Source organism: Falco rusticolus, chromosome 7 (assembly GCF_015220075.1).
Source record: "Falco rusticolus isolate bFalRus1 chromosome 7, bFalRus1.pri, whole genome shotgun sequence".
Classification (NCBI taxonomy): Eukaryota; Metazoa; Chordata; class Aves; order Falconiformes; family Falconidae; genus Falco; species Falco rusticolus.
The window spans coordinates 18,446,118-18,463,128 of NC_051193.1; the positions used below are offsets into that span (position 1 = coordinate 18,446,118).

At 38.3% G+C, this 17,011-nt stretch overlaps 1 protein-coding gene across 8 annotated transcripts in view; it reads left to right on the forward strand.

The window, feature by feature from the left end:
* The window catches only part of TCF12 (transcription factor 12), a 173,860-nt gene that overhangs the window by 58,504 nt on the left and 98,345 nt on the right, over positions 1-17,011 (forward strand). For all 8 annotated transcript variants that reach the window (XM_037395904.1, XM_037395902.1, XM_037395906.1 and 5 more), the window contains exon 6: positions 5,101-5,203. In XM_037395904.1, the coding sequence (XP_037251801.1) occupies positions 5,101-5,203 (103 nt within the window). The remainder of the gene's footprint in view (positions 1-5,100; positions 5,204-17,011) is intronic.

Here is a 17,011-nt window from a genome sequence, read left to right on the forward strand (position 1 = left end):
CCTGTTTTTTCTACTTTAGTGGACTTGAACAAATAAACTGCTGAGGAGTAGTTAACTGTACAGTGTCTCCTTCAGTTCTCAAATTTTACCCTGAAGTGGAACTAGGATGTTGTGCTTATTTAAAAATCAAAACCAAAAAATCCACCACTTGAGTTAGGGTCAGGAGTACAGTTTTGCTTACGCATGGACAAATCTTGGTGTGATTTCAGAAAATGATTACTAAGGGACAATAGTTCTGTTTTTGAAGTGGAAGCAAAAAGGGAGAGGATGAATCCTACAGAAGCCATAGAACCAGTGCAGTGAAAAGGGGTAGGAACACTGAGCTGGGGAGACTTCTTAGCTTGTTCTTAGGTGAGTTCTGTGACTGACTTAAACCAAAACGTCAGAACATTAATGGTCACTGAAAGACATTGAATGTTAGGAGGCAAAATACCATTTTATTTTGTAAAATGAGGCATTGACTCATTGTGTCAGGCCTTCTCTTAGGGTTTCGTAGGATAAACATGCCTACTAAGGAGTGTGTTTTCTCTGTTGGTCCGTCCCGTCCCCCCCCCCCCCCCCTTTCCTCTTCCAGGCCTTATAGACTAATACATTCTGTACAATAAATTTCAGGTGTCCTGTATGCAACTACTTATGGTTTTGTGAATAATCTCAGAGTTTTAATTGGTTTGGCTGTGTTAACATACCTGTGCACAGGAAATCTTCCTGATGCAGGTAAAGCCTAAATCACCTGGACACTTGGGGCATCTTACCCAGAAGAGGTAGAAATGAAAACTATTGCAGCTGTTGTTTGTTTGTTTGTTTTTTATATTGATGGACTTAATTTATTGGAATGCTTAGAGAACATCACTCTAATTCAATTAAATACCTGAAAAATGAATAAAATGTTAGAGCATTCAATGTTGAGAGTGCCTTCACTGCTCAGTTAAATTGCAGCACTGATTAGTAGAGTTTTTCAGCTCCGTTTTGTGATAGGTACTGTAAGTAGACAACACTTGTTGCTTTTCCATGTAGATGTATTTGACTATCTTTCTGATCACAAAGATGCAGTGAGACTGAAAATCCAGGGAAAGGCCTGTTGCAAAATGGGCAGTGGCAACGTTACAAAATGCTGGAAGGGAACAGCTAGCCCCCATTAGACTTTATTGTGGCTATAACAATATAGGAAGAAAAGTTTTGCTTGCCTTCGGGAAGGCTAAAGCTTGCATTTGTAGTAGCTATGTAAGAGGTTGGAACCAACAAGATGGTTTTCTGTTTATAGCTATGGCAGCTAACCATGTTCAAAACCAGTTTTCTTTCTGTAAACAGAAAAATGCCCTGAGCTATCTGCAGTTGCTTCAGAATAGGGTGCTCAAACAGGCAAAAAATATATTGTCCAGTAACTCCTGTTTTGCAGACTTTTTGCCAGTTGCTAAATACTCAGACAGTGCCCTCGGCATGCTAATCCACTGGTGTGTTTGCTGGGGAGCAAAGGTGGCAGAAACGGGGATGTGTGCTCAGCATGGGGTGTCTCCTTCCAGCCTTTCTGTGTCAGACCTGCCTCGCAGGTAACAGTAGGTAGCAATCCTCCCAAGGGCTTTGGAAGCCCACTTGTAGTCTGAAGAATGACATCCCCAGCCTGTTCCAGTAGAGTCAGCTCAGGGTATGTATCCTTGAAGAGTTCTTCCCAAAAGTTCTTCCCAAAAATTAGCTTTTGGCCTAATTAATTAGCTCCTGCGTCTGCTTGGAGCCTGTATCAATCTTGCTATGATGGAGTGAGTTCCCTTTTGGATAGTAGTCTTCAAAACTGCTGTAAACTGGAATTTCCTTCCTTTCTCAGAAAGAAGGAATGAAATTTGACAGTATATATTATTGGGTCTTCTTTAAAACATAAATTCGACAGGGGTCTGTAATAGAAATTTATCCCCACTTCCACCTTTTTTGCTTTTGTGAGGAGGGCTAAGTTCAGATGCCAGGTGATAGTATTTTCTTTGTCACTCACAGGTGGGATGTACATTTTAATAAACCGCTATCCTTTATTGGTGGTGTAGACAGACTTTCCAAGGCTCTCGACTGCATTCTGTAAGCAGTAAACATATGTTGTCAATTTGCACTATCGTATTTCTTAAATACATTTTTAAGCCTTGATTGTATGACTAGAAGCTTCCAGTAGCTTTTCAGAAGCTATTGGAAGCTTGTAAAGATTTTCATCTATGATTGATTACAACCCCTCCTGGTAGACATTTATGCTGTTTATTGTGTAAGTTAACAATACAGATGTAAAAGCAAGGAATGGTATCAGGGATGCAATTTTATTTGAAGTACAGCTTAAAAGTGAAGAATGCTCTGAAATAACTTTGTGTAATTTAAATGATTGTCCTTAGAGCTCTTCTGATTTTGCTTAATTTGCTTTTGTGAAGTGCAAAAAAAGTTTGTTAAAACTGCATGTGTTTCTAGTTACTTCGTATTCATTTAGTGTGAGTTACATGTGGGAATGGCCTGGGGTTTCTAATCCCGAACAAAACTCTGCTGTTTGAGTTAATAATCCATAATTCATTACTAAAATTCGGAATAACTGGTGTCAAGGATGGTGGACGATTTAAGACCTCTTTACGTAGGTCTGCTGTAGATGGAGGCTGAGAGAGGTTAGGCTTTGCACAAGTGTAAATTCTATAATGCGTGACAAAGGAAGAAATGCCTGACAGAATCAATTTTAGTTAGGAATTGGAGTACAGAAAAAACCCCCAATTCTCTCTGAAGTGTTTGCATATGCCCTAGCACATTTCCCCTGTAGAGTAAACGGTCTGTTTTCTATGGCTTCAGTGTTGCGGAGGATTTCTTGGAGCATTTTTCAGATGAAGTAGTTGATTTGTCTAGTGGTGTAGAAACATAACTTTGATGCTGTGGTAATTGGATGTGAGTGCATTCTGGGAAACTGGGAGGGTATATGACAAGAACATGATGTAAAGGATTATTTGAAGGAATTCTGGTAGTAGAAGGGAGAACATTCCTTGCTGTGTAACCTACTGACAGAGTTCTACAGTTCGTCTATTTTGAGGGGGGATGTGTGATATTAACTTGGGGAGAAGTGGTATTACTCCTGTGCATTAGGTAGATTGTGTTGCATGATGTGTAACTGTGTATGAAATCAGTCTTACTCCTGTTATATTTTCAGTATATATATATATTTATTTACTTTGTAAATAAAGATCGCTTGAACGTTTCAGTTTCTGGGGCTCACCTAGACATCACTTTCTGAATGTCTGAGATGGATTCTGGTTTATCACTGATAACATCCTTCCGAGTTTTTTTTTCTTTAAAAATTAAAATATAGTTGAAGTATTGTTTTAGGAAAAAAGGCTTGAAAATAAATAAATTTTATTTTCCCACCACAATAAAGAGTGCAAGCAGAGCACCTAGTAGGAACCCACCTACTTAAAAGCTTTACTTTTTTTGGTCCTCTTTTTGCGAATTTTTTGTTTCTTTATTCAGCAGACTTAATTTCTTTTTTGTTTCATTTCAGCATAAAAATAAACCACATGTGGTGACCTTAGCTAGGAGCCACTCCATTTCCTCGGCAGCTGCTGCTACATGCTGCTTGTCTGACAGACGGGGCTAGGTCATGGTTACCAGAGGACACCCTTGTGGTCATAACCAAGTTGTAAATGTCACTAAGACTGTTTCTGAATGCCTATCACATGTGTATCGCCGATTCTTAAGTAGATAAAGTCAGCCAAAGATTCATTTGGGAGTTGGGACTCCCAGAAGATTACTTTTAAAGCAGAATAGCAGCCAGAGTTGTGACACGCATCCATAAGCAGCGGTAGGGATCTGACAGTTATTTACCCCTCAGTTACTAGCCCTCTGGTAGAACTGACAGCACGCCTGCAAAGATAGTGAGGCCTGTTTCAGCCCCATTAATGCTGTCTTGAACGTGAGCCTGCAGTCTGAAAAAAAATGATAAATGTTCAGTGATTGATGATTTTATAGTCCCAGGGCACTTCGGATGGTTTCTGGTAGCTGTGAACAATTTCCCCCCCCACCCCCCCACCCCCCCTTAATTAGGCCTGAGCTTTTGATTTCTCTCTACCAGACTTACAGAAGGAAATAAGAGGGAATTGTAAGATAAAGTTTACAAAGTGTTTTTCAAAACTTTGGCTACAAAGGAGGTGCAGTTTTGAGTGCCAGGTCTGTCATGTTTTGGTACAGAATAAGTGATTCAGTGCACATCTGATCAGTCTGATTGATAAATATCGTATTACCACCTTTATATGGAAAAGCTGAAGGCGTTCTGAAAGGTACAAAAGAGAATTTTAAGTAATTGGGTTAATCAAATAATATTGTGCATCCTAGGGCTTCTGTGTTTTCTGTCTCTCAATACCTTCGGTGAAAACTTTCAATAAGCCAGTGTTTCCTGGCTGGGTAAGGGTCATTTCAAGGCCTGCTAAGTTGGCTGTACTAATGCTAGAAAAGTGCAAAACAGTATTTCAGTTTGAGTGCTTGTTTGCAAATCGGATGCCAGAGTTGTTTGTTTAATCATCGTTTGGAAGTAAACCTTTTGTCAGCGAGCTGTGCTGTTCAGTAATGTGATAGTGTCAAAATGCCTGTTAATCTGTACATTAATAGCAGGCTGCAAGGGGAAATGGAATTTCTTCTTCTCGTTTGCACTAACATTTTTCCTAATGTCAGTGACTCTTCCTGTCCCTTTTACTGTGTTGTTATTAATGCAAACAGAAACCTTAAGGGGAAAAGAAAACCACAACGCAAAAAACAGTTGCAAGTTCTTCAGACGAATTTTACACTCTGTGGTTAGTGACTTAACACTAAGAGGATTAAAATATCAAAATATCTCACTATTATTCAACTTTTAGAAATATTGTCCATGAGGACACAGATTATTAAGAAATTATGTGGTTCCTTTTTGATGGGGGAGAAATAAAAGAAGGGAAGAAAGTAAAATGTGGGCAGGGAGTAATTTCTGTCAGATAGACCTGAAAGCCAACTTTTGTGATTAATGACCAATTGTGACTCTGCACATTTAATTAGGAAAGTGTCATTACACTCAATTAGCAGGGCTGCCAAATAATCTGTTTAATACTCTGGTCTTTTTTTTTTCTCTAGGGTTTTGCAGACAGTCCTCATTACAGTGATCACTTGAATGACAGTCGATTAGGGCCCCATGAAGGATTGTCCCCGACACCTTTCATGAACTCAAATCTGATGGGTAAGTAGGTAATTCTTTACGAGTATCCCCCCAAAGCCTCTTCGGTCAGAAAGAGACATTTTTCATTCCCTTGTCTAGGCCTGACATGTCAAGCATCTGGAAGTTGCTCTGTTTCTCATAGTAACACTGACTTTCCTATTGAAATTTTTTAATGTTGGGTGATTTCCTCATAAAGGCTCTTGTCCAGGACTTTTGAGAAGAAGGAACCACCTAGATTTTTCTCAATTTGATCTTGGGAACTGATACATTTTGTTTCAATTTTTACATTTCTCTTGTAAATTCTAAATTATTTTAAAGTGAATTTTCCTTAAGTTTTGCTGAGAAGACATCTACAGCAATTTTAAACTTGTGTATTTAAAAAAAAATACTTTTTTTCTTAACACTATCAGTTCCTGAACTACCTGACAATTTACTACAGGCATTTCTTCAGATAATAATTTGAGGGCTTGCCTCTTAATTTGCTAATTTCTTTGATACTTGTGGTATTAGAAGTGTTGTCACTTCTAAGAAACAAATGCAAACTCTTGTTTTGCTGGGCAGATACTGTTATTGTTTCCAGGCCTGCAGGTGTCCAACGTTTGCTGCTTTTGAAACTGGAAAAAAACCAAGCAAAATGTGTATTAGGTTGTGGGCTTAGGTATTAAAAGCTTTTTCTTTATTGTCTGCACTTTTGTGTTACCTAAAACACATTAATCTATTGATGGCATTGTTTGAAACTCGTCTCCCTGTTCCAGTTTGGAGCATTAAAATGTTGATTTCAGAATATTTATTGTTTGGCAATACATGGTCTCAGGAAAAAATAAATTTTTTTTCTGTCTTAAAATTTCGGATGACTCTGTTCTGAATTTGTACATTTGACATTGTTTCACTTACATGTCTTGTAGACATGACCTATTTTGTGATCTCAGTATTGTCCTTTTAAGACACAGCCATGGTAATCTAAGTGGATTACCTAAATCCAAATCCTGGTGGTCTGCAATTTCTTTTGGAAATCTTTCTACTTTGCTCAGTCTTTGTTTACTACTTCAGTTTTCTCTGAAATGGAGGCAGACAAAGCACAGCTACTGCTGAAAACAGAATTTTGTTTAAACCTTCATATATGAACCTGAAAAAATGTAATACTAAAATGACTGTCCCTGTAGTGTTTGTTTACAGAGAGTACGAGTCAGCTGGTAAATGGTACTTGTATCTGAGGACAGTAAAGCGTGTAGTTTCCTTTAGTTATTTTGATAAAGCAGAATAGAGCTTCCTCCCAATACCATTGCAAGTATGTTCTCTCCTTTTGTAAATACAGGAGACTAAAAATGCAAGTTACTTCAATTGTTTTGTCAGTATTTTGATCAGTAGCACATACAGAATGGCTTTAGGCTTTGTAGCTGATACTGGCTGTATTTTACAGAAATACATGATGTTTTTTAAAAATTGGTATTACCAAAGGCAAACTACTTGTTCATGGTTTTATATTGAGCCATCCAATTTATTTACAATATATGCCTTAAAATATATGAAGAAAATAATTGGTGCAACTGTATTTTCTTAGTTTTTCATTTTTATTGAAGAGATGTCTAGATGATTCTGTTAGACATAATAGAATTACTTCGTTAATACAGATTTGAGAAGAATCCTCTATTGAGATTGTTTTCTAAAGAATTAATTAATTGCAAGATGTACGTGAGTCAGCCACTTACCCAAAGTAGCTGTGAACTGAAATAGTATTGTAATGCTTTATGGCTAACAGTTCTTAAGGATTTTATTTTGCTGAAGCAGTGGTACTTAATTTCCTTCTATATGCAGCAAAGAATTATAGAAGGCTTTCAGCATGTATAAGAAATGTACATCTCAAAACTTTAAAAGTATGCTTTTAAAAGTATTCCACCTGTGGTTTTTTGCTTGTCATAAGAAAAAATTGTTTTAATTTTACTTATGTTGTAGTATAGCATACAGCTTTGTATATCATACTTTTGCGTCATGAATTTTTGCAGATTATTTTAAGTTAGTGCTGGAAGTTTGGAGAGAGGAATGATAAAAGCTACATAAAAACATTGAGTAGTAGTTTTCTATCAGTACCACTATCTGTGCCTATGGGTTTTTGTTTATTGTTGAAAAGGAAAATGAGGTTTCTTCTTAAGTCATTAGACCAAAAAAAAGTTACACATTTTTTGTAGATATCAAATTGTAGGCATGTCCCCATAAACAGAATGAAAACATTCATTTTATAAGTTTCTGTAGATGATATTTAATGCATTGATTGATCAGTCTGATCTTCAGGGGTTCAAAGGAGAGGGAGGCTAAGAATATGAACTTGATGAGCTTATAGGAAAGATCTCACTAGGCTGATAGGAGCGATGGAGCATCTGGGGTTCCACGCTGAAGATCTGAGAGATGCATCCCTTCCCAGCATTTTATTGTGAGTGAAATACATCTCTGAAATAGTTAAAAAGTACTTAAAAAAATAAAAAAGAGCAACAACATATTGCACCATTGCTGTCAACACTTAAAAGCACCATTAAAAGAAAGAATTGTGTGTCAAGGGTATGTTGTTATTTTGTGTATTGTGCTCAGCCGTAAGCATATTTGCCTGAAGAGATAGTGGATTATAAAGTGCCACTGTCTTTCATGATGGAGCTCTCAAACATTTTAATGATCTTGTACGTTGCAAAAGAGAAAAATTTTGTCTAACAAGAGTTGATAATGATTCAATAATGAACAATTTGCCACAGAAAGATGCATTTCCATATTCATTTAGATATTTTTTTGAAGTGTTTTGCAGAGGAAGTAAAGCTATTATGTTGGATTGGTTAGTGTTCTTCACTAATGAATTCCAGAATTATCCTGTTGATTTGTTAGTATAAAAAAAGACGGGCCGTTGCTTGTATTTTAAGTAAAACCACTGAATCCTCTTGGCACCAGCATAGTCTGTTGGTATCCATAGAGATATGTAGAAAAATCAGGCTAAGATATATTGGTGGTATTGTAACTCCATTTAGACTTGATAATCTTTGCTTATTCAACACTTTCTGTTTTAATTACATTCTAGAAAACTATTCACAGGATATGAGATTCTTTTCTCTGTAATTATGCTGCTTTTTAGTGCTCTGCACTTGCAAGTAGAGGTCAGTTTTTGCTAGGACTCTTCAAGCATGTGGTATTGTGTCTTCTGTTGTGCTGTTCCCTGGACTTTGTTCTACTGAGCTTTTCCACTGCTGCTTACCAGGAAGAAAGCAAGCAGATCTTTCTTGAATATAGCCTAAAGGGGTTTTTGTTGGTCCATCTTGAAAATTTGAAGTGGGTGACTTAATTTATTTTGTGTGTCTGTCTTTCCACAAGAGGCAGAAAGGATAAAGGCAAGGCTCTTGCGCTCAATGTTCATCATCTGTGTACTGCCCAAGCTTATACATGATAAAAAGTAATTTAAAAAATTTAGTCAATAGTGAGTGAAAACATGGCAGTTGAACATAAGCTTGCCATGTTACAGTCGATCCCTGGAGTAGAGAGAGAGATATCATTCTTCCAAGTTTACTTTCAAGTATACTTCCTTATTTTCTCATTGTTTCTTTAACTAGTTGCTTTACAGTTTAATTGGGTTAAATCGTAGAGCTCTGAATGTTCCTGAGGTAGCCACAGGATTTGAAGACCTGTCAACCAAGGTAACTGGAAACTGTCAGAATCAGAAACTCTGAATGTGTGGGAATGGAGGATTTTAGGTGATTTGCATCTTTTTAAGGGGGCTTGTAAGAAAGATGTGGACAGACTTTTTAGTAGAGGGGACAAGGGGTAATAGTTTTTAACTAAAAAAGGTGAGATTTAATTAGATATTGGGAAGAAATTCTTCACTGTGAGGGTGGTGAGGCACTGGCCCAGGCTGCCCAGAGCAGCTGTGGGTGCCCCATCCCTGGCAGTGCCCAAGGCCAGGCTGGATGGGGCTGGGGGCAGGCCTGGGCTGATGGGAGGGGTCCCTGCCCATGGCAGGGGAGGCAGGGGGGTTGGAACTAGGTGATCTTTAAGGTCTCTTCCAACCCAAACGTTTTGATGATTCCTGACCTCACCTGCTCAGTAACTCCAGTAGACCAACTGCAGCGTTGTGGTTACTGGTTTGTTTCACATCATCTGTTGATGTTGTAGCACTCACCTCTGTTAGTATCCTAGTGAGGTGGTGACTATGCTCCTCTTCCTAACAAACCAACTTCTGCTTCATGCTAGGTATGGCCATGATGTTTTCTTATGGCCAGCATTAAGAGTACAGGGGACCTGACAATGCAGGGAAGTCAGGACACATATCAGTCAGTATTTACAAGGGAAAGAGTAGACGCTTGTTAGAGTAGAGCTATAAATTATTCGAAGTGTTAATCAAAATATAGTTTCTTGTACTCTATTTATACTGTGAATATGAATGGTAAGCCTGATTCTTGCCCTGACTGAAAAAAATAGGCGAAAGCAGAGTAATACATTTTGGGTTTTTTTTGCAGTGTGGCTTCCTTTAATGTTGGTAGTACTTGACGTGCTTCAATCACTTGGGTGGTTTGTCATCAGGCTTTGCAAGACAGGGTTTGCAAGTAGATTACATATATATATACACATACCATTTATTTTACCCTCTGTTAGTGCTTAACTGTCTTGCACTGGTGTAGCAAGTGGTTAATAGGTATGTGCTGGGTAGAAACTGCCGTGTGAAGTCAAGGGCGTCAGGAACGGAGAGATGCTCGAAGCCTAATTCCATGAATTTTCAAAGGTAGCCTTTTGAGTTGCTGTGAAACTGAAGATTCATTTGGTGGATCAATCATAGAAGTAAGCGATCAATATCTGGATTAGGGTACCTTCTAATTTTAGAGTTACTGTTCACTTAATTGATTTGATTGCCTGATTGTGTAGGTTTGTAAGAATGGCTGTGCTTCTGCCGGTGCATCTTGCAAACTAGTGAAATTACTACGTAATTTTTGTTGTAGTATCTATTGCTTGACTAGTAAGTTAAGCCCACCAGTTGGCTTGGATAGAGTGGTAAGAGTTTTTAAAGATGAACATTGGGGCATTTTTTGAAGCAACATGGTAAATAGCTGAAGCCTCTCTGTAAGCTTTCCAGTGTTGATATTGTTATCAAACAGGTGACACAAGCCTTTTAAATCATAATTTGGGAAGGGTTATTCTTGGTAAAAGGAGAGGCTTTTGAACTTAAAAATACAATTTAAAAAAGGCATGCATCTGAATTATTTCTCAGTTAAGAATCTTAACTAATCTTCATGAAAACTGCTAGTTTTCTTCTTCAGTAGCCCTTCAGTAAGAGTTTTCGAATCAAAGAAGTAGAGCTTATTAAATGATCTTATGATGGTGGAGGCAATAGTAGGAAGTAAGCAAGGGTAAGTAGTTATGAATGTGGCAAATATTATGAATGATGCCATTATAGTTTTTACTAGGAATCTTGTTTTAATTACCTTTAGTAAGGGAGAGGGCAGATGCAAGTAGTGAGTTGGCAGAGCTTGTGTTTGTCCAAAATAATAGTCGTTACTAATTTAACACACGGAATAAAATAGACATCACAATGGAAATGATCTCCAGAGACATGAGTAATTGCAAGATTGATCTGAAAGAACTTATATGCAGTTACATTGGTATTAACTTGGAGAATGGTGGGGACAGAATATTTTGTATCTTTCAGAGAATTCATTAGGAAGACAGAGAAGAATGTTAAAATAAGAAAATGACAAAATAGAGGTACAACAAAGATTATGACAAGTGCTTCAGTTTATCTCATTTTACAGGAGCAGGGCAGTAAGTTGAAGGAAAATTGTAAAAGGATAACTAATAAGCTTCCCATAGTGCATGATTGTGTCAAATATTATTGTAGGTTAAGACTTCAGAAAAACTTTTCTGAGCATAAAAGATGCAAGTCTGAATCATCCACAGTTATGATACTTAGGGGTACCGGTCTCCTCCTAAGACAGGGGTCCAGCACAATCCATAGATTGTAAACTTCCCATGCTGGAAAAGTTCCTTGAAATTCACTTTACAGTAACTGGCATCATGCAGTTTCACAGCATTATGCTTACATTTTATTGAATTGCTTATCGTTTTGATTATTAAAGCTAAAAAGATCAAGACACTGACTCATCTGTATGTAATACATCATGGCTACTTTTCCCAAAGTGAGTGTTGAGATTCCTTCATCCCAGTGAAGTTTCATGTTTTGTTGTTTCAGGTAGGCTTATGTTTCTTTTTTTAAAAAAATATTTTTTTCCAAATCATTGCATATAATAAATCTGGCAAATGGAAGACATACATTTAAATTTCCTTCTGAGAATGTTTGTTTTCCTTTTGGGGCGTGTCGCTGTGCTTAATTGCTAGATTGACGCTGTTTATATAAAATATTATAGATTCGCTAAAATCCTGATGTGAAGTTTGTAGTATTTTGGGGTTTTAATGAAAATTTCAAACCCAGAGTAATGTGTTCAGTTAAGTTTTAATGATTTCTTCCTGTTTTCCAGATAATTGTGTATCACTTGCTTCATATACGCACACCTAAAATATCCGTAAATAAATGGAGGTCCTCTTTTTTTTTTTTAATTTATTTTTGTTTTGTTTTAAATGCTAGCAATCCTTTTGTCCTGGGGTGTTTCTGCGTGTGGCTGTGTCCTGGCTGTGGTGTGGTGTATTGAGCAGAGGCAGGCTCTTCTTAGCGGTATCTGTAAAACCTCAGGGCTGTCGATCGGTAGCATGAAGCTTTCTGGAGTCATGATGTTTTGTGTCTGTTGGTACAGTTTCTGATTTCTGCCCGCCCCCCCCCCCCCCAGGTATTACAATAAATAAATTCCACTCACACCAAAGAATTGCTCTCATCTGCTCTTCATTTTCCTTTTGTGAAAGCTAATGGGTTTCTGGGAAATTAAATTACACAGTCATTTAGTGAAAGCGCTAAGTGCAGGGCATTTTTACCCTTGGGTTTTTGCTCACAAGAGTGTGTGTTAAGCTTGGTTTTCCCTTCTGTTTACAGTAATATTTCAAATGGCTTTCCTAACATTTCTTTAAATACAGTAATACCTCAAGGCTCGCTACAAATGCGGGGGGGGGGGGGGGGGGGGCGGCAGCGGGCTTGTGTCCTTTGTGTAATGTTATGCTGTAGCAGGTGTCTGCTTGTGCTCTCTCCCCCTTGAGACCTCCATCCTCTGGCTAGCCAGCAGCTGGCGGAGGGGCGCTGACAGCCCTCCTCAGGTGGTGCTCAGGTGCAGGTCTGCCAGGTAGGTGCAGGGCCGCAGCTGCCCGCTGGCAGGGGGCTCACCGGGGTGAGGAGCGGGCAGCCTTCCTCTTGCCCTGTCGGCCATCCACCAGTATGCTGGAGCACTGAGGCAGCTCGTTGGTAACGAGCCTGGGTAGCATTGTACAACTTTAGATGATTTTCATCATCTCGGAGTTGTTCTCAAACTTAGTCTGCAGCGCTGCAGTTCGAGGAAAGAAAAGTTTCCTTTCTGGCAAGTAAGAAAGTGAAGACATGTTTCCCTGAAAATCCGTCATGCTGTGTGATTGCACATTGTACAAGGAAGAGCTGCTAGTAACCTTCTCACTGGATGCTCCCAGTGCGCAGGTACCATCCCGTAAGTGGGGCTGGTGGCCCACAGGCAGGAGCGTTGCCTTGCGCTGTGCTAAGGGGAGAACAAACAGGACCCAGTGTTCATTGTGTGGAGGAAGATGAAAACTTGCCTGCTACAAAAAGGTCTCGCGCTTAAACCTAGAGTTTTTTGTCGTACTAAGTGCTTCTGAATTGCCAGTCCGGGGATTTAAATGTGCGAGTCTGCGGCTTTTGAATTTGGGAATATTTTACTTCTGATAAAATTTGTTCTGCAAAGCTTGTTTTTTGGTTAATGCACTCTGATATGTTTGAGCGTTGATTTATTCACAGTGTATTCTGCCTTTGAAAAGGGGCATAAATAGTAATCTGATGAAATTTTTAAGTCTTGCGCTTCCTCATTGTTATAACATGTCAGTTTAGCTGCTGTAGGGTATGTTTATCTGTTACAAGGCTCATCAGTGCATGAAATGCTGAAAGGGCATATTTCTCTCCTGTGGTTCCTGCCATCCCTGGGCACTTGTAGATGCGTTCCAGTGGATGGGATCAGCTGGGTGAAGCTGTAGGATTTTAAATTTCAGTCTGTCTGAAGGCGCCAAGCTTCTTTCCAGGGAGAAGGGAGGAGGAGGTGAATCTCTCCCATACTGGTGATGTAACTTCCCCATGAGGCAGTTGCTCAGGGATCTACATAATAACTATTATCCTGTTCAAATAGGAGACTGTAGAAAGCTCACTGGTGATTAAAAGATAATTTTGTAATTTTTCATGGCTTGTCTTTGTTTTGCAATAAAGATGTTTGCTTATCGCCAGGTGCATAAAAAATCATTTATTTAATCTCTATTTAATTCCATTTATTTTTTTTTTTCATTCTTGCGTGCATGTAACTGTAGCCTGTCAGTTGCTAGCAGTCCAGTTTTTAATAAATGCAGCAGCCTGTATCTAGTGATTAAATTCTGAACTGATCAACCAAAATGTTCTAACTAGGCTGCTCATGCCAAAACAAGTGGCTTTTGTGATTTGGGGCATTATAGTATTTGCATTAATATGATTTGAAGTTGTTAATAGTTTTCTTTAGAGATTGGGTTTTAGTGAGTCAAATGTTTGTTGCTGCTGGAAACCCGACTTTGTTTAGAAACACAGACACCTCAGAGGGGAAAGTAAACCAGATGACATTGAATGAGCAAGCCTATAAAAGATGTAGTTTTATTTTTTAGGTGATGAAGGTGTTGGACCTCTAATACTATTGGTTTTGTGAGTTGCCTGAGTGGCCGCTACAGCTTCCCTAGAGTTTTAAGGTGTAGTGTGTAGGTGTGCAATACTTCAGATATATAGTGGATTAATGGAACAAGTATCGTCAAAAGAAAACAATATTTTTTTTAAATTGAATTTGAAAATAAAGTCTGGACGCTTTCACTTCATTCCAGTATTGCACCGAAGTTTTGTTTCTGAAAAGTAGGTGAAAGATTCTCATGCAACAGAAATGTGCCGAAGACTGGAGAATTGCGACTTGCTCTTATTAAGCGATGGTAGTATCTTACTTTATTTGCAAGGCTTTCTTGGTTGCTGCCCTTTTTATGCTTTTCTGAAGGCTAACAGTACTGTGGCTTTCAGATGGGCGTTCAGCTTCTGTCACTAACGCATATATGTACGTTGGGAAGTCAGCTGAAAATTCTGAGGAGTTATTTCTTAGGCATCCGGATGGAGGGTCACTTTAAGAAACAGAAACCTTGTTATCCTTATGTGTAGAAGTTTCGCCAGGGTGGCATTTGGTGGAGGGAGGGTGCTGTTTGACTGGTGTTTTTTTGGAAGACACTCACTGGGGTGTCGCGTCTGAAGATGAAATGAGAGAGTTGATAGGTCATTTTATGTGATGTGTTATGTACGGGATTAAAGAAACTGGCAGTATTTGGGATTACTGCTACTGATTCCTTTAAAGAAAGCAATTGCCTTAAGTTCAGTGGTGAAATAAAAAAGGGTTCATTGAAATGGGAATGGGGAAGAAGCACAGTAGTTAATAGTGAAATAAGTTGAGGCTCATTTTATGGTTTTATCCTAAAACTGCTGAGGTCTGGCCATGAGCCTTTGAGGTAGCTAGGAACCAAGCGCACCAAAATATGTAATGTGTAAATGTAAAATGTGTAAATTCAATTTGGGATTGCCCAGACCACATGCAAAATCAGTACTATTGTCACAATGTCTGTAACGAAATTTTAGTTTACTTGCCAGCGTGATAGGAACCTCTACTATAAGCCTGGCACTTTAGGCACGAATGCAACACAAATAAGGCATCTTGCAATTTCTTCCTCTTATACAATGGGACATAGAAAGCAGAAGTCTTGAGACTAATGTGTGACTTGTTAGCAGTCTTGGAAGCTTCAGGGGTGATCCCTGGGGTCTGCACTGAGTACCTAAGTGCATCGCTGTATCATAAATAAATTCATATCAAGTTTAAAAAAAAAAGGTCTGTAAGAAAGGAAAGAGTGTACTTGTAGACTTTATCAGGGTACTGCAGTTTTAGGTACATTTTCTGCATCATAGGAGCAAAGTGAATTTTGCCTTACTATTTTGCTGTGTTAAATAACACTTCCATTTCTGACTGGATTAATTTCTTTCTAATGACATTTATTTGTTTCACATACTGCTAGTTCATTACAAGCTGTCACCTCAGACTTAATGTATTTATATATTTATTTGGAATCTTGAGGTACTTCCCAACTTAAACTGCAGTCTGATTGACCTGCTTGAATAGAGATTTACAAAAATTAATTCCTTACAGCACCGTATTTCTTAAATATGCCTTACCTATTTTACAAGTTGCATGGCCTTGTGAAATGTAGTGAATCTTCTGACTGGGTCACCCTAACTTCAGGGGAGTCTACAGAAGGTCATATGTGTGTTGTACGTATGGCATTTAGCACACCTTAATATTCTACTTATCAGTCAAAAAAGTTTTTTTTTTATATATTTACAAGTTTTTTTTCTTTAAATTTAGAGGTGATTTTGTTTCCATGTAGATGTGTTGCATTATTATACAGCTTCAAGTTTGAAAGATACTGAAATTTGTACCGCTGTGCAAGATCAGCAACTGAGCTCTGACTTATTTTCCAGGATACAATTCTGTTTGTAGTTAGAGAAGTGTCATCCTTTCACCTGATGTGAATTAAATCTTTCTTCTCAATGACAGGTGATGTGGTATTTTTTTTCAGCAACACTATGTTCTGTGGTGAAAGATCTTCTAATATATTTTGCCATTGCTGAAACAATTTTTCTTTACATCTTCTGGGATTGATATTTTTAAGCTTAAGATAAATGTCACTAACATTGCTGGTGTTTAAAATATTACTTTATAAATAACGAAGCTGAGAAATCAAAGTACCATTTTTTTCAGGTGTCTGAATCTATCCATTTTCTGGGTACTTTGAGGTGAACTACGAGAGCACAATCTGAAATCACTTGTTCATGCAATGCTCAGTTACCTTGCACCGCTACGTTGTTCTTGCCCAGTATGCTGGGGGTCTTGGAGGTTATTTTGTTTTGTTTGATTACTGTGAGTGGTGGGAGGAGGAGTGATGATTGGCTTGTCTTTCTGGTGCTTGGCTGCGTTTCCTTTAATTTTTTTTGTTCACTCCTTTTATTCATCAATGACAATTTATAAACAGTACATGTTTCACAATGATTTCAGCCTTGAGTGCCAAACAACTGTATGATTTTGTTCCTTTGTTTGACAGCTATCTGGCACTAAACCCTATGCACAATTACATTGAATATTTTTGTCCAGTATATGTGTATATTTCTTATTTAATTTATATTTTTGCTGTTACATTAGGAATGTATCTTCCTAGAAATGTAGTTCAAAAGGTACATCGTTTAAAAAAACCAAACAACTTTGTAAAGCTGTTGAATGAAATATAAACCTCTTTCTTTCTTCAGTATTTTTTTGGGGGGGGGGGGGGGGGGGGGGGGCAGGTGAAGGAAGAGGGGTCAGAAGAGGAATACTGCTGGGGTTTGTTAGTTCAGTGGCACAGTTGCAGACTATGAAGAGGAATATGGCTTGCTGGCATAAGGAAAAAGCCTATGTGTTTCTCCAGTTGGTAACCATTTTATGTAGGATAGTTTGCATACGTATACACAATAAACAGCGGGCTGCCAGCAAGATATTTAGAACTGAGTAAAGGTAAAGAACGATTTTTTTTTAAATATAGAGGATTTTCTGTGTTGATTTCTCTCGTTTTACCTACATAGCAGAAAATGTGGAA